This window comes from Equus caballus, chromosome 28 (assembly GCF_041296265.1).
Source record: "Equus caballus isolate H_3958 breed thoroughbred chromosome 28, TB-T2T, whole genome shotgun sequence".
NCBI classification, from domain to species: Eukaryota; Metazoa; Chordata; class Mammalia; order Perissodactyla; family Equidae; genus Equus; species Equus caballus.
In genome coordinates this window covers 43,291,089-43,313,223 of record NC_091711.1, presented here as the reverse complement: position 1 = coordinate 43,313,223, position 22,135 = coordinate 43,291,089, and the positions used below count along the sequence as shown (strand labels likewise).

The 22,135-nt window shown below is 57.6% G+C and overlaps 1 protein-coding gene across 4 annotated transcripts in view; it reads right to left on the bottom strand.

Moving 5' to 3' along the window:
* Positions 1–767: 767 nt before the first annotated feature.
* The window catches only part of ZC3H7B (zinc finger CCCH-type containing 7B), a 53,651-nt gene continuing 32,283 nt past the window's right edge, over positions 768–22,135 (bottom strand). For 2 of the 4 annotated variants that reach the window (XM_023631241.2, XM_070253700.1), the window contains exons 8-23: positions 20,668–20,710; positions 19,902–20,095; positions 19,232–19,556; positions 18,221–18,279; positions 17,421–17,583; positions 15,786–15,947; positions 13,918–14,123; positions 12,736–12,836; positions 11,308–11,489; positions 8,684–8,769; positions 5,232–5,365; positions 4,982–5,087; positions 4,735–4,843; positions 4,374–4,507; positions 4,080–4,243; positions 768–3,697 (exon numbers count right to left, since the gene is read on the bottom strand). In XM_023631241.2, the coding sequence (XP_023487009.1) occupies positions 3,451–3,697; positions 4,080–4,243; positions 4,374–4,507; positions 4,735–4,843; positions 4,982–5,087; positions 5,232–5,365; positions 8,684–8,769; positions 11,308–11,489; positions 12,736–12,836; positions 13,918–14,123; positions 15,786–15,947; positions 17,421–17,583; positions 18,221–18,279; positions 19,232–19,556; positions 19,902–20,095; positions 20,668–20,710 (2,415 nt within the window). In that variant the 3' untranslated portion in view covers positions 768–3,450. The remainder of the gene's footprint in view (positions 3,698–4,079; positions 4,244–4,373; positions 4,508–4,734; positions 4,844–4,981; positions 5,088–5,231; positions 5,366–8,683; positions 8,770–11,307; positions 11,490–12,735; positions 12,837–13,917; positions 14,124–15,785; positions 15,948–17,420; positions 17,584–18,220; positions 18,280–19,231; positions 19,557–19,901; positions 20,096–20,667; positions 20,711–22,135) is intronic. The other 2 variants (XM_014736866.3, XM_070253701.1) reach the window with 1 other exon arrangement.

Below are 22,135 nucleotides of genomic sequence, written 5' to 3'. Positions count from 1 at the left end.
TCTCAGGCCTTGGACCTCTGTTCCTGGGGCCTCTCCATCCTGCACTTGAAAGCTGTCTGGTGAGGGCCTGCTCATGTGCAGCACCTCCCATCAGGACCCCTCTCCATCACGTGCAACCATGCACAATCCAAGAGATTTGAAAAAGTGCCTCCCACCCTAGCAGATACAGGTGTCCCTGACAGAATTCCCTATCTAATACACGCTCTCCTTTTAAAGACGAGGAAGCTGGGCCTAAGTAACTTGGCCCTCCTTCCCTGGACCCAGAGCAGCCGGGGCTGCAGTTGGGATCATATTCCAAAGCATGGCACAGCCCTTCACCTTTCTGGAAAAGCCACACCCAGAAAGGGCAAAGAGCCGGCCCTCTGGAACGCGGAATGGCGCACATGGTAAAAGCTGGGAGGTGTGGGTACCACTGGGCAGCCCCACTCAGAAGGCCACAAGCAGGCAGGCTGCAGAAGAGCCAGCAAAGGGTGGCTCCTGGGGCCACTTGTGCAGAGCACAGCTTGTCCCTGCCAGCCGAGCTCGAGCTGCTGCCTGAGCCGGGTCAGCTGGGTTTGCCTGTTTACACAGGGACACAGACCTTCTGCCCCTCACCCCTTGGAATGTCTGCCTTGAGGCATGCCCAGCGGCAGCCAGCTCTGCCCCACAAATACAGAGCAGCCCAGGCCCCCAGACACAAGTGCCAGGCAGGGACGAACAGGAGCGACACCTGGGGGACAGAGGTCAAAGTGCACACGTTTATTTTCTAGAACAAAGGCTAAAAGAGGCAAGTTTCTTTCATTTTATTTTAAGAAGGACAAAAATTGTTATTAAAACATCTACATTATTATCAAGATACTAGACCTTATGAATATTTAATATTAAAGTGTGGTATTCTTAAATTTTTAATACACAGACATTTTAAAAGGACCATTAAGTTGATTACTGCCCAGCTGAGAAATGCAGCATCCCTCTTTACCCCCTCAAAGGGACACTCATGGGGCGCCTGCCGCCCATCACTGTGTTCATAATGACGTCTGATCCCTGCCTGCTGGCAGTGGGCCCCATTCAATACTCTGAGCCTCCCAGGCAGGGTCACTACGGAAATAATCACCCCCGTCATCAAAGTGTACTCCCATTGCCCCCCACCCGACACCCTTCCTCTCGCTCTCTTCCCAGCCCTGTGAGGGATCCAGCCTGGCCAGGCCAGAGAGCCCCAGATCCCGAGGGCTCCTGGACGGATTACAGGTTGAAGAACTATCTGGACTCTAATCCTGTTCCTTTGGGTGGGAGACACCGATCATTTTCTTTCCCTGAGCACTTCTGCTCTCTCCTCGCTAGGCTGGGGTGGTCTGGAAGCCATCAGGCAGAGCTGGGCCCAGGTGGGGGGGGGGGCACTCTGCCCTGCTGCCCAGATCACCTCCAACCATGGCTCCAGTCCCTGAATCCTTGAAAATGGCCTGATGACCCCGAAAGTCCCTCCTAATTACACCAGGATGGCTGCATTTTCCGGCCAAATTCTTTATCTGTAGCCCTCATTAGAAGAGATTCCTCGGATACCACACACATATATAATATTATATAGAGCGATATATTTAATACCTGTGTATATATGTATCACGGGGGCGACATATATACACACTAAAAACAAGGCTGGTGACAACAGACTGCAACACCACAGATCAGGGAGACAAGTGTCATCGACATTCACGGCCACGGCCCCCACCTTGGGTGTGGTCTCTCCTCCCCTCCAGCCAGACCACCAGCACCCAAACTGCAGTGCTGGTCTGCTGGGGGAAGGGGGAAGAGAGAGGAAAGGATGCATGCCACGATTATCGGGAAAGGCTGGGCAGTGGCGGCAAGAGGAACAGGGTCCCCTGCGGCCTGGGGTGCCCGTCATCATATCATCGCACACTATCAATCCTTGCTGGAGGAGAAATAGGGGTGTTCCATTCTCTCCGTCTCACCCCCTCCCCCGACTCCAGCCATGGTCCCCGGTTCCTTCCGGGGGGTCCCCACCATTGTGCCAATGGTGTAGGGCATTCTGGAATGTCTAGAGAACCAGGGGAGGCTGGGTCTGCCCAGAGCGGGTGGGATGGAGAGGAGGGAGTGCACGCAGACACGTCAGATGAGAGGATGGGAGAGGGCTTGGTGGGTGGCGGCTGGGGCTGGCTGTCAGCTGGGGTCCCAGGCAGCTGGCCGGGCTGGGGATCAGGGAGGGGCTGGGAAAGACAGTCATAACTGTATGTCCAGGTCTAGGGGAGAAGGGGGAGAGGACCATGCTGGGTCCCCAGGAAAGAAGGGCTGCGTCTGATCCTGGAGTGGCCCACGGTGCCCGGGGGTCAAGTCTCCCTTCTCTCCACATCCCCTAACCACTCCCCTCAGCACCTCAAGCAGAACCTGAGCCCATGGGTGCCCTGCCCGTTACCACCTCGCCCCCAGTGGGCATGGGGAAGTCACCTTTGTTGCTATACTCCCTACGACCATCCTCAGAAGGGGACTGTCCCTTCACAGGGTGCTGAAAGATCAAGCCCTGAGCCTCCCTCCCCCAGCCCCTAGGCGGCGCTGCCCGGACTCCAGCTGCACATGGACTCAGAGACTGTGACATCCCTGCCCAGGGCCTGGAGGCTCCTGCCAATAACTGGCCGTGAGTCTTCTGACCACAGTTTGCACCTCAGCTTGACCTCATGCCATGGGCTGGAGACCCTGGGCCGATCACTCCTCCCTTCTAGGCCTCAGTGTTCCTATCTGCAAAATGGGGGTTTGGGCTGGGTCATCACCAAAGGCTCTGAGGATCTACAGTCTACATTCAATGGCCCATGAGGGAAAATGGCTGGGCTGTGGCCTCACTAGAGACAGCCAGACTCCTCAGTCAGCTCCAGAGATCATCCAGCCCAGTCCCTCCCACTCTTCCAACCAGAGGGAAAACTGAGGCCCAGAGGGGAAGTGACCAGTACAGCATCCCCGGCTTCATCCTGGGGCTGCATTTTAAAGCTAAGTGGGGCCTCCTACCCTCTGTTGTGTCCTGATCTGCCCCCAGGGAGGCGGGGGTGGGGTGACGGTGGGGCAGGGAGAAGGCCCTCTTGCTGCAGATTCAAGCGGGGACCCCAGGCTCCCCAGCCCTGAGCTTTGGGCCCCCTTTAGGAGCAGACAGAAGTTAAAGCTGTAGGCTGAAGCTGGAGGGGTCAGCTAGGCCCCTCCCTCCCCAACCAGGAAAGCGGAGGTTGGGGGGGAGGGTCTGCCCAGGGTTTCAGTGGGAATGAGGACCCCAGGACCACAGCTTGCGCACCTGGGTATGCAGATGGGGGCGGTGGGGACAGAGAAGATGGACAGGGCCCCAAGGGGCCGGGGGCTGCCTGATGAGGGCGGCCCCCCACCCCCAGCCCTGGCCTGCCCTGGCCCTTCCACCAGGCCCTTGGTCCCCATCCCCACCCCTGACCCTAGGACTTCACCCACAGCCAAGACCTGGCTCTACTCCCCGCTGACAGTGGCAGCAGCAGGGGCCTCTGGGGCGGCACCAGCGGTGTTCCCGTCTTCTTGCAGCAAGAAGTTGTATTTGCCAAAGTCGTCGTCTCGTGGGCACAGAAGCATGTCCTTGCGGGCCTTGGCCAGCTTCTGCTTCAGCACCTCGCGCCGGTCCAGCCACTCGTTGAGCTCCTCCTGCCCGTGAGCGCAGCGGCACTTGTCCCCGTCTGGGCAGGCCTTGCCCTTCTGGAGCCTGTGGGCGACAGGAAGCTCACTGCCCGATCCTGTGCCTTGTCCACCATGGCTGCCGGACCTTGGGCCAGCTCCCCCGAGACAAGCCCATCCCCGGGCAGCTTCTGTCCTGGTGAAAGCTGGTATGTCCCAGCCTTCTCCAGGATTGACCCAGAGCTGCAAAGTATGGGTCTGGGCAGGTCTGAGTCCACCCCTCCAATCCCACCCCGTCCCGATGCTCCTCACATCTGGGAGCAGCTGTTCCTGGACACACCACACCCTGCACGCCATCTCCAGGCCAAGAGGAGCCAGTGCTAGACACGGCCTCCATCTCCTCAGGCCCACTCCACACGTCCACCCCACAGCCCGCCAGGTCCCGCCAGACCCACCCCACAGCCCTGCACCTGTCACAGAGCCGGAACTCGCCCATGGGGAAGCGGTAGGCCCAGCCGCTGGCGTCGCTGTCAGATGTGAAGACCTTCTCCTTGTGCTTCTCGGACTGGATGTGCTGCTGCCACTGCTTCTTGCTGTTGCTGTTCTTGCCGCAAAGCCAGCAGTGGTAGCCCATCTGGGGGTACAGACACCATGGGTGCCCACTCCCCACACCTCTTCCCGGACCATGTCCCCCAGGGAGGCTAAGCCCCTGACAAGGCCCCTCCAGGTCAGGCTCAGACCTGGCTCCCAGCCTGTGGGATTACCATGATATCGGCATAGTCCGTGGGCATCTGGATCTGCTTCTCCCCTTCCCGAGAGCTGATGGGGGTCCCTTCCCCCGGCTTCCCTGGGTTGTGTTTCTTCAGCCACATGTCATAGGTCTGCTGCATGTCCAGGACTGGTGGGAAATAGGGGACAGAGTGCCTTGTGAGAGGGGCTTCTTCATCCATTCTGCCCCATGACCCCTGCTGGGCTGCCCAGTCAACCACAGATGGCCCAGAGAGCACAGCCTGGGCACAGAAAGGGCCTGGGTGGCAAGGGGGTTATGGCAGGGGTGCTTGGGCCTGCCACTGAGTCGGGGTGCCTGGTAACGAGGGTCCCGCCCCACCCAGACTGCCCACTCACTCTTGTTCTCCTTCATGAAGGTCCACATGTCCCTCTCCTCCGGGCTGTGTGCAAAGGAGCAGTTCCCCACGTACTGGCACTTGCGGCCATTCTGCGCATGGATGCAGAGCTGTGGGTGGGCGTGGGAGGGCCTGCTGAGTCCGCTGGATTGCGTCCCTGTCCCAGTCGGCGGGCAAGCCTTCCTGGGTCCCCATGGCCCCCAGACCCGAGGTGCCACTGCCACCCTGCCACCCACCCCGGTGCTCACATCGTATTGCTGTGGGAAGTTGCGAATGGATGGCAGTGGTCTCACTGACACCCATTTCCTCTTGGCCTTGGACATCACCAGAAGGACCCGCCGCTCCTTGGTCCAGCTGCAGGACAGAGCAGGGAGCTGGTTGGGGAGGGTTCAGGCCAGAGCCTTGGGCTGTGTGACCTCCACCGTGAGCCCTGGCATCCTTACCCGTGGCGCTCGCTGGGGCCCCGCCCCCCCGGCACCCGCCCAACCCCTGGCTCACCAGTGCCGTGCCTTGGCGCTGCAGTACTTGAGGTCTTTGTCAGGCTCCACCACCTGTCCATTCCTCCAGCACTGGCCGCACACGAACTTCATCTGCAGGTCAAAGGTGCTGGGCCCATGCGTCCGCGGGGCGCCCTGTGAGGGAGGGGAGCCAGTAAAGCCGCAGGCACTGGGGCCGACACCCGGGGTCTGTTGTGCAGGTGGCCTCTGGGAGCAGTAGGGCCACCCAGAGCCCTGGAATGTGCTGGTCCATTACCACTTTCCGGCAGGAAGCGATCCCTCAACTCCAGGCCCCATGGCTTCTGAGTGTGGGAGCCAGGCCTGGGATGGGGTTCCTGACTCCTGATCAAGGATTCTCCGCTTTATCTGAGTAGTCTCCACAGGCCTGCTCTGTGGAGCTGCTGGCACTTCCCTAGGCACAGCATGTGACCCCCTCACCTCTCTGCCTTTGCACATGCTGTTCCCTCTGGCTGGAATGCCCTTCTTCTGTTCTTCATCAGGCTTGTTCTAGAAACCTTCAAAATTTAGCTCAAACACTACCTCCTCCAGGAAGCCTTCCCTGGAGCTCTCCTAAGTGGCAGCTGCCCATCCTATGAGCTCCCACAGAACCTGAACTACCTCATCTTGACCAATTCACCTAGTGATGAGGGCTCGACCTGGTCGAGAGCAGGGCCCAGAGGGTGGGCAGCCACTTCCAGGGGCTGGGCATACAGGAGGTTGCCTCAGGCGGCCTCTAGGCAGCCCTGGACTCTAAGGCCCTAGCATGTTCATTCCCCACCTTCTGCCCCAACCATTCCTTTGCAGGCAGGAGGGCCTGCTCTTCTGCACTCCTGGGACAGGGTGGGGGCAAGAGGTGGGACAAGTACCCACCCAGCCTTGTCTCCTGCCACTTTTGACCCCTCACCCAGCCATGCTGGCTAACCTGCTGTCTCTCCCATTAGCTGGAGCCTCCCTGTCCTCCCCAGAGCCTCAGATGGGGGTCCCCCTTCTCTCCTCCAGACTTGCGGGTCCCTGTCCCCTGCCCTGGGAACACCCGTGTCCCTAGCACTGCCCAGCCCAGGGCCTGCCCTGGAGTAGGAAGGGGATCTGTCCTTGCTGCTTGTTGACTGACCCTGGCCTGGTGCTGGGAGACTGGCAGCCTGGCTCGGCCCCAGGACAACACACATATCATCCCCAAAACAAGGTGAAATCACGCCTTTGTAACTGGGACACAGCCTGTACTAGAGCGGGCAGGAGGCGTGTCCACATGGCTCCTGCTTTCTAGGTGCTCCACTGGATCCCCACAGGAGCATGAGAGGACCCACTGCAAGGGGAGGTAAGTGGGGCCCGGAGGGGCTTAGCCGCACCAGGTCCCCGAGCTTCCCTTTTCACAGCTGTACAGTTTCACCGTTTCCTTGCCGCAGGCCTAGGGGGCAGATGTGATCACTCCCATTTGAGCAGAAGCAGAAGCTCAGACAGGTTGCTAACCCACCCACGGGGAAGTGGCCTGAGGACGGGGACCTGGGCTGAGGCAGGTGCTTGTGCTTCTTTGTGGGATGGCACAGGTGTGCCATGGGCACGGGGCCTGAGCAGCTTCTTCCCTGGCATCCCGTCCTTGGCCTCACAGTGCCACTGGCCCTGCCCTCTGATAGCAGAGCAAGCAAGACACCTCATTCATGGGCTGTGGCCAGGCCTGGCACGGAGGCCCTGTTCCTGTGCGAGGAGTGGCATTTTGGGTGGGCAGAGCGGGCCCCTGGCAGCAAGAGGGAGTTGAAGCCCGTCAGGGCACCCTCAGGCAGCTAGGCCTGCCGCCGTTCCTGGGGACCCCGGCAGCAGCCTTGCGCAGGATGAGGGAGGGCCAAAGGGATAGGAGGTGGCAAGGACTCAGTATTCTCTTTAGAAGACAATGCTGTAGGTCCAGCCTGAGCCCTTTACTGCTTCCTAGCTGGGCTCCGGCAGGAGCAAAAATAACACACAAAGGGAGGAGGGGGAGGGGAAAAGAGGACTGCACAGGAGGGGGATGACCAGGAACGAGGGGGCTAAGGAGACAGAGGGAAGACCCAAGGGGGCCGGGCAGCCCTGTAGACAGCCTGGCCCAGGCCTGCCCCACCAGCCAGCCTGCCCCGCTCCTGGCTCACGGCCAAAGCCAGGTTGGCCTCAGGAGGGGCAGGGGCCCAGCTTTCTCCCAAGTTGATCAGTGGGCAGGACTGGCATGGTGAAGGGGTCGTCCCTCATGTGGAGGGCATGGAGGCCTCACTTCCCACTCACTGCCTCCTGGGCCCTGAGACTACCCCGTCTGTCCCCACTGTCATCTGAGGTTACAGTGGTCCCAACCTCCTGAGGAGGGTATGAGGAGCAGGGATGGCAGGGGGCAGCTCCTGTGAGCCTCGCCCTTCCCTGGGAGACAGCAGGCAGGATTATGATCCCCATGGTGGATGGGGAATCCTCAAGGGTGACGGGAGTGGTATGGGGTGGGGAGGGGGCAGAGTGAGCTCTAGACAAGATGTCAGAGAAGCTGGGATTTACTCCCCTAAGTGTACTCCTGGGCAAGTCTGTAGCATGCTCTGAGCCTCAGTTTCCCCATCTGCAAATGCCACAAGCAACAGCTCACTTCTTCAGGACCAGGGTGAGGATCAAGAGGGATGGGAGATGATACAACCAGTGGGTGAAAAGTTTGGGGAATACTAGGCTAGTTACATGGTCTCAGAGTATCTCCCCAGAAGATATTTATTGATTACAAAGGGAACAAATATAACTTCACAGGAGAGGAACCTTTATAATGGAGTTACCTTTAATCAAGTTGTAACCAGTAAAGGGACAAATGGAGATGATGTGTGTCCCCAAGAGTGAACTGAGAAGCTATCAGCTCTGTGGTTTGAGGAACCATCAGACCATCCCAAAGGGATGGGCCTTTTACAAAACAATCAGCTCTCCAAAAATGGCAACGTCGTGAAAGACAAAGACGGACTGAGCAACCGCTCTAGATTAAAGGAGACTAAAGAGACACAATAAATGAATGCAATGTGTCACCTGGGATTTGGGGACGATTCACAGAATTGGAGTAGTATACCATAATCTGAATAATTACACCAATGTTAATTTTGGCATGTTGATAATTACACTGTGGTTATTATGTAAGAGAGTATCCTTATTTTTAGGAAATACACACTGAAGTAAACGTTTAGTGGTAATGGGGCATCACATCGGCAACTTAGTCTCAAATGGTTCAGAAAAGTGTGTACATTTCTATATGTAAACCTATGAGTATATGTACACACACATACACAGAGGACAAAGTGAGTATGGAATGTGGTAAAATGTTAACATCTAAGGAAGCCAGAAAAACATATACACGAATTCTCTGGACTCTTCTTACCATTTGCTGATAAGTCTGAAATTACATCTGAGTAAAGGGATGGAGGATGGCCTTCCATGGGGCTGGATCCCACCCCCAGCGCCAACCTGGGGCCTTACCAAGCTGCTGCTGGCCTTCCCTGCATGGGCCTCCATCTGCTGCCAGTATTTCTTGGATTCCTGGACGATGTCTTCATGGGTCATGCCTGGTGGGGGTGGGAGCAGACAGAGGCATCCCTGAAGGGGCTCAGCGAGAAAGGCAGGGGATCTGTGAGGGGCCTGTGCCACCCCCAGGCCCAGGCAGAAGAGCCCCATTCTCTAGTCAGGTCCTGCCACAGAAAGCTGTGGGGCGCAGGGAAACCACTCATCCTTGCTGGGCCTGTTGTTTATCTGCAACTGGGGACGGAGGCCTGCTCCAAGCCCTCGCAGTACTGAGAGGAGAAAATGAGGCCACGGGTAGGAAAATGTGGGAGAATCGCATTGGCTCTACAGCACGGTGATCCCTGCCCCCAAGCCAGCAGCCCTGTCTCTTCCTTGACCCCTGCCTCCCTTAGTGGGGCTTCAAGCCTGATCCCTGCTTGGCAGCCGCTGGCCCATCACATCTTAGGGCTCCATGCCTGGCCCAGCCAGACTCCCCAGTTCAGCGAGGGGTCATGGCTCTTCACCGCCAGTCAGTAAAGGGCAAACACCCAAGTCTGGTGGCCCAGACCCTCCTAATCTGACAGCTAACACTGAGTCCACCTTCTGAGGTGTAGCTCGGAGCCTCTTCCCTGAAGCTTACTCTCCCCTCCCAAACCCCCTCCCGCGTTCTAGGCCCTTTCCCAGAACTGATTTCGTTTTCGACCTTGTCCTATGGATACTGCTCCACGGTGCCCACTTGTCATCTGGGCTTACTCTGCGCCAGACAACTCCACTTGACATCCACGTTCTTGCTGATTCCCAAAGATGTGTCCAGCCTAGACCTCGCCTGTGAACTGCAGACTCCCACGTCTGGCTGCCTGCCCATCTCCACTTCAAGTCCAACAGGCAGTTCAGACTCCCCACGGGCCCCACTGAGCCCTGGTGTGACCTCAGACCTGCTCCTCCTTCAGCTCCCCCTTCTCAGAACATGGCAACCCCATTCTTCCAGTGACCCTGGTCAAAAACCTTGGAGTTGACCTTCACACTGTCCTTTGTCTCATCCTTCATATCTGGTCCATCAACAGCTCCTCCACCAACAACTCCTCCCATAGCTCCACCATCAAAATCCACCCAGAACCTCATCTGTCCTTCCACTTTCACCGCTGCCAGCCTGGTCTCCCTGCACCCGCCCGCCCTCACCCCCCATTCTCCACCCAGCAGCCAGAGCTACTTTTTAAAAACATTGATCAGATCATAAGACTCCACCCACATAAAACTCTCCAAACCCTGCACATTGTATTTAGAACAATCCCAGCCAGTTCTATCTATGACCTAGAGACTTTCACACACTCTGGTCCCTGCCCACCTCTCAGGCCTCATCTCTGACTCCCTCTCCAAGGCATTAAGCCCTCGTGGAGAGACTTTCTGTAACAAGCGTGCTCCTGCCTCAAGGCTTCTAGCCTTGCTGTTCCCTCTGCCTGGAATGCGCTCCCTGCCCTCCCCTGCTCAAATGTCACCTCCTTAGAAAGGCCTTCTCTGATGGTCTTACCCCAAATGCCCCTGCCCCGAGTGCCTCTCCATCCTACTGCTCTGCTTTACTTTCCTCCCAGCACTGAGGGACATCTGAAATTACACCACTCTATTTCATCAAGTCAAGAAGAGATAGATTGGGGTTTTTTTTTCTGATTTTTTTTTTTTTGAGGAAGACTAGCCCTGAGCTAACATCTGCTGCCAATCCTCCTCTTTTTGCTGAAGAAGACTGGCCCTGAGCTAACATCCGTGCCCATCTTCCTCTACTTTATATGTGGGATGCCTACTACAGCATGGCTTGCCAAGCAGTGCCATGTCTGCACCCAGGATCCAAACCGGCAAACCCCGGGCTGCCCAAAGAGGAATGTGTGCACTTAACCAGTGCGCCACGGGGCCGGCCCCAAGAAGAGATGGATTGTGAGATGCACCATTATTTTGTGTTCCACACACACAAAAGAAATGCTGCTAATACAATTATGACATGCAGTGGAGGAAAATGTGCATCCAAGAACAGATGGAATACAGGATTTATTACCTTTTCTTACAGTGCCTGCCTTGCCCTCATTCACAGATGTCAGATGTTCTCTGAGAGCAAGGACCTTGAACAGGTCTTGCTCAGTCCCCTGACACAGAGCAGGTGCTCAGTGAATCCCTGGCAGATGAATGAATAAGCGAGGGAGTGAACAGCTTTCAATCTTCTCAACTCTGAGGCAGAGATTACGATCGCCATTTTACAGGCGAGCAAGTGGAGGCTCAGCGAGGGGTGTGACCTGCTGATGCCCACCCGGTGGCCAGTGGAGTGGGAGCCCGGCTCCGCCTCCCTCTGCCTCATCCACGAGTGCTCCCCTGGCAGTGCCTGAACAAGGATAAACCCAGGGCCTTCCGAGCCTGGAATCCCCCTGAGAGCAGAGTCTTTGCATCGTCTGGATGTGAGGAGTCTAAGGAGCACCGGTTCCTCCAAGAAACCCCTTCCCCCAGTGACTGCCCTCCTCTGAACTCCTGAAGTCTCCCCCTGCCTCCTGCCATCGGCCTGGCCCATCCATCCTCAGCCAGTTCCATGCCACCCCTTCACCTGCCCCTGTCCAGCCGCCCACCTGAGTATTGCTGCAGCAGCCAGACTTTGAGCTCGATGAAGCTGTGCGCGAAGTGGCAGCTGTCTTCGCGCAGGCAGCCATAGCGCACCTCGTGGCGGCACACGTCGAACTGGAAGTGCTCCTGGAACTGGCGGATCTTGGAGTACTTGAGGGAGGTGGAGCGGACGATGTGCACCAGGCACCTGGCGGGCAGGGGGCACCATGCAGTCTGCAGCCCCCAACCCTCCCCTACCACGCCTGGTCGGGCCACTCTCCCCCAGTGCCCAGCAAGCCTGAGGGGAGGGGCCTCTCCCAGGTGCCTCCTGCCCTGTTGACCGTTTTTAGAACGTGACGGTGCAGTAGGTCAGAGGCGGGGGTCCTGCACTCTGGCAGTCCTGGGTTTGAGTCCCAGCTGTGCGCCCTCCCCTGGCCTCAATCTGGGGCCAGCTCAAAGATGAAGCTGCCAGCAGGAGGATGACACCAGATCCCACTGGCCATGAGGTTGGGAGAAGGGACATTTCCCTCAAGTTCCCCAGCTTGATGCTCCAAAGCTGGTCCTGCACCCAGAGAAATACTAAGTGAGTACTTCCTCTGGGCCAGGAATTTTTTTAGATTTTACTTTTCCTTTTTCTCCCAAAGCCCCCCAGTACATAGTTGTGTATTTTTTTAGTTGTGGGTCCTTCTAGTTGTGGCATGTGGGACGCCACCTCAGCATGTCCGGACGAGTGGTGCCATGTCCATGCCCAGGATTCGAACCGGCGAAATCCTGGGCCGCCGAAGCAGAGCGTGCGAACTTTCCCGTTCGGCCACGGGCCGGTCACAGGGTTGGCCCCAAGGGCCAGGAATTTTAATTACCCTCACAGCAACCCTAGGAGATTGGGATCATCATCAACTTTACAGATGAGGAAACTAAGGGTCATAGTGGCCAAAGGACATTAAACAGGCTGTTGACCAGACCGAGATTTGGACCTAGGTCTGTCTGACTCCAGGGCCTGGGCTACATCATCCATACTGGAACAGAGCCAAGGGGAGTCAGAGGGAAAGGTAGGTCCAGGCCTGACCCAGCCACAACCCCCCGCCACCGTCCGACACCAATGTCACTACAGTGGAGGGCACCAGATGGGAATCAGGGATGTGGCTCCCCACTTGCTGGCTGAGTAAGCTACTTCCAAGCCTCAGCTTTCTCATCAGCACTCGAGATAGTAACTCCACCCTTAGGGGACTACGGAGACCATCATAATTCCAAGAGAATGCTTGGAATACAGAGATGCTCAGTAAATGTGGTCCTGTCCTTTCCCGGTAGATGCTGGATCTGAGTCCCAAATTCTGCCCCTTGCCTTAACACCCCAGGTCTCCCCTCTGGCCTTAGCTGCTCCCCAGGCATCTGAGCTGCTCCAGGGGGTCTCTCCACAGCCTCCAGCCCCGGCCTGGGCTGCAGGTCCCACTCACTTGTTGTTGTAGAAGCTGTGCTTGGCAGCCAGGTTGGAGCAGACAGACGGCGAATCCTTGGTGCCTTTGCTGATGATCCGGGGTTTACTGTCAAAGCAGATCTGCCCGGGGAGGGGGTGGGCTGGGATCTGGCATGGCCACCCAGGGAGGGACAGACTGGGTCCCTGCAAGCCCGGCCCTTAGTTGGGGGAGTGAGGAAGATTCTGAATTCCAGAGTCTGCAGCCCCCGCCTCTCTGGCTCTAACTGACAGATAACCTGGGCCTTGGCTCTCTCTGATCCCATCACTCCACAGGCCTGGGGCAGGGGTTACTCCATGTCTCTGAGCCTCAGCCTCCTCAGCTGGAAACCGAGGATAACCACACCTGCTCTGTCCCACAGATTCACTGTGAAGCTCAAAAGGACATAATGGAACTGCTGGTGCTTTGTAAAGTCATGCAGCCAAGCGGCTGTGAGCCCTGACTTACAGGCTGACTGCTCCCTGAAGGGAGTGGGTAGTCTACTTGCTCTAAGAGTCCGAGGGAAGGGCTGGCTGTGCAATGGATCAGGGTTGGGTTGAGCTGCACCAAACCCTGCCAGCAACCTGGACCCAGAGCTCTCAGTCCATGGAGATGGACCCGATGTTGTCTCTGCCCACATTCCCCAATGACTGGCTGGGGAGGCAGGGGCTTCTGTGACAGCTGTGGGGAGGGAATTAACAACAGCTTGGTGGAACTGCTGGGATCAGAGCTGAGCCTCAGAGGGTCTGAAAGGCCTCCAGGGACAGGGCACAGCCTGGACACAGGCAGGGAAGCAGGCAGGAAGGTGCAGGGGGCAGTAAAGGCAGCACAGCAGGATGAGGAGGCGTGGGCAGAATCGAGATGAGTGCTTAAAGAGCCTGGCACCAAGCCTGGCCTGTGATGGCCATAAGGAAAGAACAGGTGTGGTTACTCTCCTTCTGGCCTCAGTTTCTGCCTCTGCAAAATGGGGGTGCTGGACAGGATCTGGGCTCTCTCATGACAGGATCCTACGGGCCTAACTTTCTGACAGTCCAAGGACTACTGATTCTAAGGTCACACCTCCAAAGCCCGCAGGTTCCAGAACTGACATTCCACCATGCAGGGCACCATGGAGCCCCCTCTGCTGGCCTCGTTTGTGCCATCACCTATGGAAGTGGCAGGTGGGTGGGGTGGGTGGGCAGGTACCTCACAGAGGAAAGTGAAGATGCCCTGGTGCTCCTTAAGGAGTTTGGCGATGGTGAGGCTGCCACGCTTGACGCCCCCCAGTGGGTCGAAGAGCAGGTCGCGGTTGAGGGTGCCCTTCCGCTCCTCGGTCCACACGTCGATCTCCTCCTGATGGTAGGCGAAGGTGCAGTTATCCCCGTACTTACAGTCCTGCTTGTTAATCATGTCTGCAAAGAGGCAACAGGACACACGTTCCGCCAGGCGGGACGGCAGCCCATAGTGTCCCACACCCACCGCTGCGGCTGGAGGGGCCAGCAGCCACCCGGTGGGGCCCAGGCTCATTTCCCACAGGTAGGGTAGTTGCCTGCCGACCTTGAGGACTTAGGAGAGGCAGAGCAGCAGAGTTCGGGGAAAGCCCTCCCAGGCCAGGCCCCTTCTTTGCTCTACATCTGGGTGTGTGTGGGGGGGATCCACATCATCATCTGCAAAGCAGGGCAGTCATCCTGGCTCCACCACCCCACAGGGCTGCCCTGTGTGGGTCAGGCGAAATGAGAGGTGTGGAAAGGGCTTTGTAGAAGTATACAAGTCTCTAAACAAACAAGAGGGATTTTATTATTACTATTCACCAGGAAAATCCCACTGGTTAAGGGCCAGGGCCTGAGAGTCAGCAGACTTGGGCTGGGATCCCCTGCTATTCCTGAGTCTCAGCTGTCTGTCTCTCACACAGCACACTGGGTTGCTGTGGGCATTAAGTAAAATAATAAATAAAACTCCTGGGGGCCCGGGAGTTGGGAGGGCAGCAGGCTCATAACCCAAAGACCTACCATTTCTTGGGGGTGGGAACTGTTTTCCTTCCTTTCTCTCCCTCCCTCACACTCTAAGTCTGCCCAGCCCCATCTCTCTGCCAAGCTGCCGGCACACAAGGACGAGGGGGCCAGATGCCTAGGTGACCACCAGGGACTGTGTTCTGCACTGTCACCAGCTTTGCATCCAGGAGGGACGCCCTGCAGGGAAGGGCTCCCGAGATCCAGGAGCTGCCTGAAGGAAGAGCAGGGGACGACCAAGTTCAAGGTGCAGAGCGTGTGCAAAGGAGTCAGGGTTCAGTGTATTTAGGGAATGGTTAGGGCAGACGGGGGACTTGCAGGTCTTGCAGAACTTGGATTTCATCCACACTGGCTGGGGCATGGCCGACGGAGGCCTTCAGGCCCAGCAGCGACATGTCTGTAGGATCCTGCTGGGAGGACAAGGAGCTGGTCCGGAAAGCCTGGGTGGGCTACTGCCACAGGCTGGGTCGGGGGACAAAGGTGGAAACTGGGGACGGCTGCTCCCAAAGCCTCGGTTCCCTCACCCAGAGTTGTCATAAGAATACGTGATGGTGGGTACAAAAGGGTAACACCATAAAGCACTCCACAATATCGCAACTGGTCATGGATTGCCGTGCAGCCTGCACCAAGACGCTTGGTTGGCGAGTAGAAGGAAGCAAATAAGGTACACGACGAATGTCCGTTAAGTATCGACCAAACTGAAAGGAGTGAGGACAAGGATAACATCATAACTTTTAAAAGCTAGTATTATCGAACCCTTACTATGAGCCAGCCCTAAACGGTTCACATGGATTCTCTCCACATCCTTCCAACAGTCCTTTAGGACCTGCAGGCTCTCCATGAAATGTCTGACCTTCACACTGGAGAGCACAGGCTGCCATATATAACATCGCTTACATTCCCACCTGTCTACAGAGCTGGTCAGGGTGGGAGATGCTTATTCTTGTGTGGGATTCATCCTCAATGACCCACACCTGCTCTGTCTACATCTGTCTACCTGTGATGGGGAGCAGAGCAGTGGCTGGGTATGAGAGGAGCTGGGCCCGGGCTGTGCTATCCACCCACCTTTGCACAGGTAGTAAGAGCCCACGAAGCTGGTCTTGGTGGGCCGGGGCCGGATCCGCTTCCAGGTCTGGTCCTCGGAGCTGCGGAGCCGGCCGAGCAGGATGTCCCGCTTGCACTTGTGCTCAAGGCCCTCACGGTAGGTGTAGTCACCCGCCCTGGGGCCTGTGGGTACAGGGTGGATGGGGACTGTGATGCCAGAAGCAGAACTGAAGGGGGATGGCTTACGGGCCCAGCAGTGAGAACTGGCCACTCCCTCGCCTGGGCCTCCTGCCAGCTCTGCCGTAGGCTCCCTGGAGACAGGGGGCCGGGTTGGGCGCATTCTCAGCTCCATCACCTCCCCACCACAATTCTCTAATAAGTCTATGTCCGCGTTGCCCTACAACGAACTATGACGGCAGTGCCTCGCAGAGAGATGGCCCCGACAGAGCCTGCCCCTCTTCCCGCTCCGGATGCACTGCCCAGATTCATCTTCCCTCTCCCTCCCCATCCCTTTCTCTCTCCCCTGCTCCTCTCAAATCTTCTCACCAAGGGCCTCCTCTTCCCTGACAATGGGGTGGAGGGATCTCCTCAAAGAGACCAAGAGGAAATGGCCCTTGTGGGGACCCCATGTAACCTGGCTGTGCTGCACCAAGTGTGCACCCCAAGGCAGTGGGCAGTGGGCACGCAGATCAGAGAGGCAGTCTGAGGTCCATGCAAGGAAGAACTTGCTCATGGGCATAGCCATCCAACAAGACAGCATTCTGTTCCCCGTCTCTAGGTCCAAGGGACCTTTGGCGGGATCACTGTCAGTCAGGGGTGACATGTATGTGGCAGAGGGATTGATGGGGGAGGTCCAGCAGTGGGTGGGTGACAGCAACTAGATGACCTCTTGTTAACTTCAATACCCCTGATATGGAGAATTCTTGATGCTAAGACTTTTAACCCTTGGTTTTCAAGAGAATACCATTCTAAAACTTCAGGACTGTGGGATTCTGGCAAATGAGATGCTATGAGTCTTAGAGTCTCAAATTCTGAGACTCTAGGTGTGCTGAAAAATATCTACCAACATTGGGCATCTATTCTGAACTGTTTCTATAGTCTCCCTTGGATTCTGGGGGCTGTGCCTAGGAACTACATTTCCCAGACTCCTTTGCCACCTGGCTTCTGGGCAAGATTTGAATTTACCAGTGAGATGCACTCAGGTGAGAGGTGGACCCGGCGGTGGTGTGTGGAGAGAGGTGCAGGCTGCATTTCCTCTGGTAGACGTGTTTGGGCAGCAGCCAGCTGGACTCTGCATTCCACGGCCAGGTACCAGCCTCTGGGCTGTGGGGTGGCCATGACACTGGCCAGCAGCTCCAGCAGCCCCAACCTCTGCGTGAGAGCAGCACCACCCGGCTTCTGGTCCTTGCCATGCAGAGGAGTAGCCCACAGGCCCAGTGGAGCCTCCTGGCTCCCACTGCTCCAGCCTTTCCAGCAGTTTTGAAAGCCCCCATCTCCCATATTATATCCCTGTCTGCTCAAGATACCCAGAGGGGCTTCTGTTTTCTGCGCTTATCTCTGACTGGAACACTAGGATGCTGTCTTTCTGGGATTCTAAGCTCCTGAGATTCCCCGCCTCTCTGGGCAGAGGGGTGGAGTAGGAAGGTGCGATGTTACCTGTTTTGGGGTAGCACAGCTGGCAGGCCTGCTTGAACTCGTGGGTGGCAGCCAAAGGGTTCTTGATCAGCAAGGCGGTGTTGGGCATGGAGGGCTCTGGCTGTGACAGGAGGAGGTTGGCCATCTTGGGCACTGGACAATGGCTGGAGCCACCTGGGCCAGCCTGGGCACCAGAGGTGGGGGGAGCTTTATGATCCTCCCCTCATCCCACCCAAGAGCAGAACTGTAGCCCAGGACCCTCCCTCTTCCTCTACCCTCCGAGTGGAGGAGCTCCTTGTAACATGATCCAAGAATCCAGAACATCAGAACTTAGTGGCGGTGCGTGGGTGAGAGTGATCTTGGCCCAGAACCTTTCCTTGACTGAAAGCCCAACCGGAAAGCAGTGAAACAGGAGTGGCCCCGACGGGCTTATGCATATGCTCCAAGCCCCCAAGGCATCAGCAGACGGGGAAGGAGGCAAATCTCAGAGAGGTTTAGTGAATTCCCTGGAGCCACACAGCTAGTGTCTAGGCTGAGGCCAGAGTACAGGCTGCCTAACTCCTAGTCAAGTGCTCTTCTCAACTCAGAACCTGGTTGAGTCCTAAGACCAGGGATGTTGCTAACCCTGGAGAAGTTACTTAACCCTTCTGAGCCTCAACAGATGGCTCAGTTTGGAAGGGGTAAGAAGAGACCATCTCTGGCCCGTCTGCTCTGAGGGGGCCCCTCCCTGGCTTCCTTGGGGGATGCAGCACCTTATATCATGCAGAGGGCTCACCCCCGACTCTGGAGCCCGGGAGGGCATGAGGTGCCTGGTCACTCACCGAGGAGGCTGGCTTCTGAGTACCACTTGAGGGACGATGGTCCTGTGAGTTGGTTTCCTCTGTAAGGATAAGACGTGGGGTCACCTGCCCTGCTCTGAAGGGCATGAGGGGCCCTCCTAGGACTGTTTCTTACGTATTTCCAACTCAGAGAAGCTGCCCAGGCCACACATCCTCTCGTGTTCCTGCTGATCCCCGACTCTCCCCAACAGCCACTGCCCAGGGATAGAGAAGTGTCCCAGCCTGAGCAGGTCCACCCTGTGCCTCCACCTTCCACAGCCCCTACTGCCCCTGGGAGGAAGCCCAAGCTCCCCAGCCTGGTTCACAGGATCTCTGAGACCAGCCTCAGGTCTTCTAGGCCCCCAACCGGCCCTCCTCTCTGGCCAACTGCTCTGCTCATCTGCCAGCCCCTCTACCAGGCAGGCCTGGGTGGCACTGCTGCCTCTGCCCGCAGATGACCTTCTCCTTCAAGTCCCTGCTTAGCCATCACCTCCTCCAGGAAGTCTCCCTGGGGCCCAAAGCTGAGTGAAGTCATCTGTGCTCCTGTAGCCCCGTGAATCCCCCTCAGTCGTGAGTACCCTGGGCTAGGTCTGACTGTCATAAAGCCAGTCTTGCAAGGGCCCAGATGGGTCTGTTTCCTCTCTGGGTCCCTGGCCCCCAGCTCAGAGTGGCAGTGAAGGAGCCCATGGCCTTGCATCCCTTCCCCCAGCCTCAGGATCATCCCTCTGAGACCACCAGCCTGGCAACCCCAGGGCCCAGAGAGGCCAGGCAGAGAGCACCAGCCTGCAAGTCTGGAGTCCTGGACTAGCCCAGCCCTGCTGTTTGATCTTGAACAAGACACCAAGCCCCTCACAAGCGCTGCAGGAGACACAGCAACTCAGACGAAGGGGTGAAAGGGCCTGGACTTTGGCAAAACAGCTATAATTCCAACTCTGCTCTCCAGAGACCGAAGATGTGATGGCACTTTACAAACTGCTATGGGGGAGTGGAGGGAATGTGCCGCCTGGGCCTCACCCATAAAGGAGTTGGGCTTGTCCAGGGAGCCACGAGACGAAGACCCGAAGCTGTCGAGGGCGTCCAGCCGGGTCTCCGAGTATGGCAGCAGGTCCAGGGAGTCCAGTGCAGAGCCTGGGGGGTCGAGGGCATCCAGCACAGAGGCAGCCAGCTTCTTGGAGGGGTCCATGACGAGACCAAAGGAGGCAGGGGGCAGTGGGCTGGAGACGGGGATGGAGCCACCCACCACAGGTGGTAGCAGAGGGGTCCCGCCGGGGAACACGGGTATCAGCTGGGGCAACTCGCTGGGCACACCGCTGCCGGGCAGGCCACCCTGGACCAGAGACTGCGAGGTGGGGAGTGGAGGGATGGGTTAGAGAACTCGAGTGCCCAGGCCTAGGCAGAATTGGGCACTGTGGGCCTCAGGCAAACTGACCCCTCTGGGCCTCAGCCAGGACCTGTCCCACGGAGTGGAGCCAGAGATCTTTACAGCCCTTTCTAGTTGCACGTTCTGCAGCTCCACATGTCTATCCAGAGCAGGTGCCTTTTCCTCCCAAGGCCTTAGTTTCCCCAACTGTGACATGGAGACAGGGCCTTCCCTCTACCCCCCTGGGCCATGAGGATGAATGTGATGGGGTCCCAGGTGGGAGAGGGGTTCAGGGGAGCAGAAAGAGGCAGCAGCATGGCTCACTAGTGAATCCAGGAGGGTGTCCAACTCCGGACCAAGGACGTCCCCATCGGAGAAGTCGTCTAGGCTCTCGGTGCCGGGGAGGGCCCTGCTGCTGCTGTCCAGGGGGGCCAGCAGGTCCAGAACATGAGGGAACAGGGGCATCGTGGGGGTAGAGGGGAGGGGGGCTGGGGAGCCTCGCAGGTCCACGTAGCATTCTGTGGATGGGGGGTGGGCTCAGTAGCCGCAAGGGGGTCCCGCTTGGTGGGAGTGGGGGTGTCCCAGGGTCCTGGGGTCCTCATCCAACACCTTCCCACCTTTCCTAAGCTCCTGCCAGGAAGACTGCCTGCCCCGCTGGCCCAACCCCAGTGGTGGAGGCTCAGTTGCAGCGAAGGAAGCCACCACAGTGTGGAAGAAGGTCCTTCAGTCCTACAGTATCTCCCTGATGGGCCTAGCTCAGGGCCTGAATATCCTTCCTCTGGGGTGAGCAATGCCCTCTCTAAGGGCTTGAGTGGAGCACCAGCACTACCTGGTTGTGAGGCAGCCCCCGCCCTCCCCGGCTGGAAAGATGTGCTCTCCTTCCTGCAGGGGAGTCTGTTTTCCAGAATCCACCATTTTCTTTCACGCTTCACTGAGTCCTCAGGGCAGGGAGCCCTCAGGAGCCCCTATCTACAGGGCAGGGGCTGGGAGTGGCTTGACCTGTCTGACTTCCCAGGGGTTTTGTGAAGGAGGGTCTGAGCTCTCCCTGGGGCCCCATCTCCACCCCATCCCCTTGCATGAGGGAGACTACCTGTTTCGATGTCATCTATGGACCCCAATCCATTGGAAGTTCCCTGTGGAAAGGAAGGACACGGTGGGTCAGGCAGACATGGGCTTGGAAGGCCAAGGTGCCCAGCACTCAGGGCCCCGGGTCCCTCCCCAAGTGACTATTGCTCGTATCAACCACAGCTGGACAGGCTGGGCTGGGAGGCGGGGGAGTGGGGTCAGACACCCCTCCCATCTGCCCCTCACGCTCGGGGGAAGTGCCCTCTGAGCCTCGGTTTCTTCACCCATCACAGGATAGGGGCCATACCCTGGGGAGGGGGTGAGGGTTTTACCGAGCCCTCCACACACTGTGCCATGCAATAGTTTGCAGCTCAAAGACAAAAGTGCTACTCTGACTCACCAGTGTCCCCTCCCCCAATTACAGGCTGACAGGTTGGGTGGGATCCCATGGCCACCCATGGACCTCCTGTTGGAGGGAAAGCCAGGCCGAGCTTGCTCTGTGGCCTTGCCACGCTCCTCATCTACTCTGGGCCTGTTTCCTCACTCGTAAAGTGAGGATGATACAGTCACCACCTCCTAGGACCAGTACAAGGATGAAATCACTTGACATTTGTACAGAGCTTAGAACGGTGCCCGACACACTGGAAGAGCTTTACGTGTGTGTTAAATGTGTAGCATGAAATATTAAATCCAAGCTATCAGGAGGCTGACCTTGGTGACCTGGATGTTCTGATTCACCAGCCTCCGTGTTCCATCCCCATGGACTCGCCTGGCTCATCTCCACCTGTGGGCTGTGGCCTGAGTCACTCCTTGAGCCTGGCATGTCCTCCCCTTCTCTGAGTCCTGCACAGTCCAGCTAAAGTCCTCCTTCTCTGCTGAGGCCCTGGGTGACCCATCTCCTTTGTGCCCCCGCGGAAGCCGAGAGGAGGACCAACCCTCACTGCTGGCCACCCCATCCTGTGGATCAGCAGGAGCAGCAACAGCAACAAGATTTATCCAGCGCCCTGCCTCACACCAGGCCGGGGCCAGTACTTCACACCCTTTTGCGTTCAGCCCTTGGCCTAGGTGCCCTGCGAGGTGTTGTCCCTCGGCACAGAGATGTTGGTCCAGAGAAGCTGCCTCTCACGGTGAGAGTGTCTGCTGACTTGGAAGCTCATCCTGACCCCATCCCCTCTGCCTGTGCACTCCCCACACCCATCAGCACAGAGCTCCTCCTTCTCACAGCCCTGAGCCCATCCTGGGAACACAGCAAATATGTGCAGTTCAGTCTCCCAGGGCACGCGTGGCCATCACAGACAAGCTGCACAAACCAAGGCCATCACGTGGGATGAGGGGGCTGCTCCTCCCCCAGTAAGTAGCTAAAATACTTGAGGGGAGAAAAGAAGTGCCAGATGACCATCTCTAGGGACAGCTGTGCTTCTCCCTGCCCAGTGCTGTCCATGGCCCTCAGGACAGACACCTTCTCAGCCTCCTGCCCACCAGGTGGCCCCAGC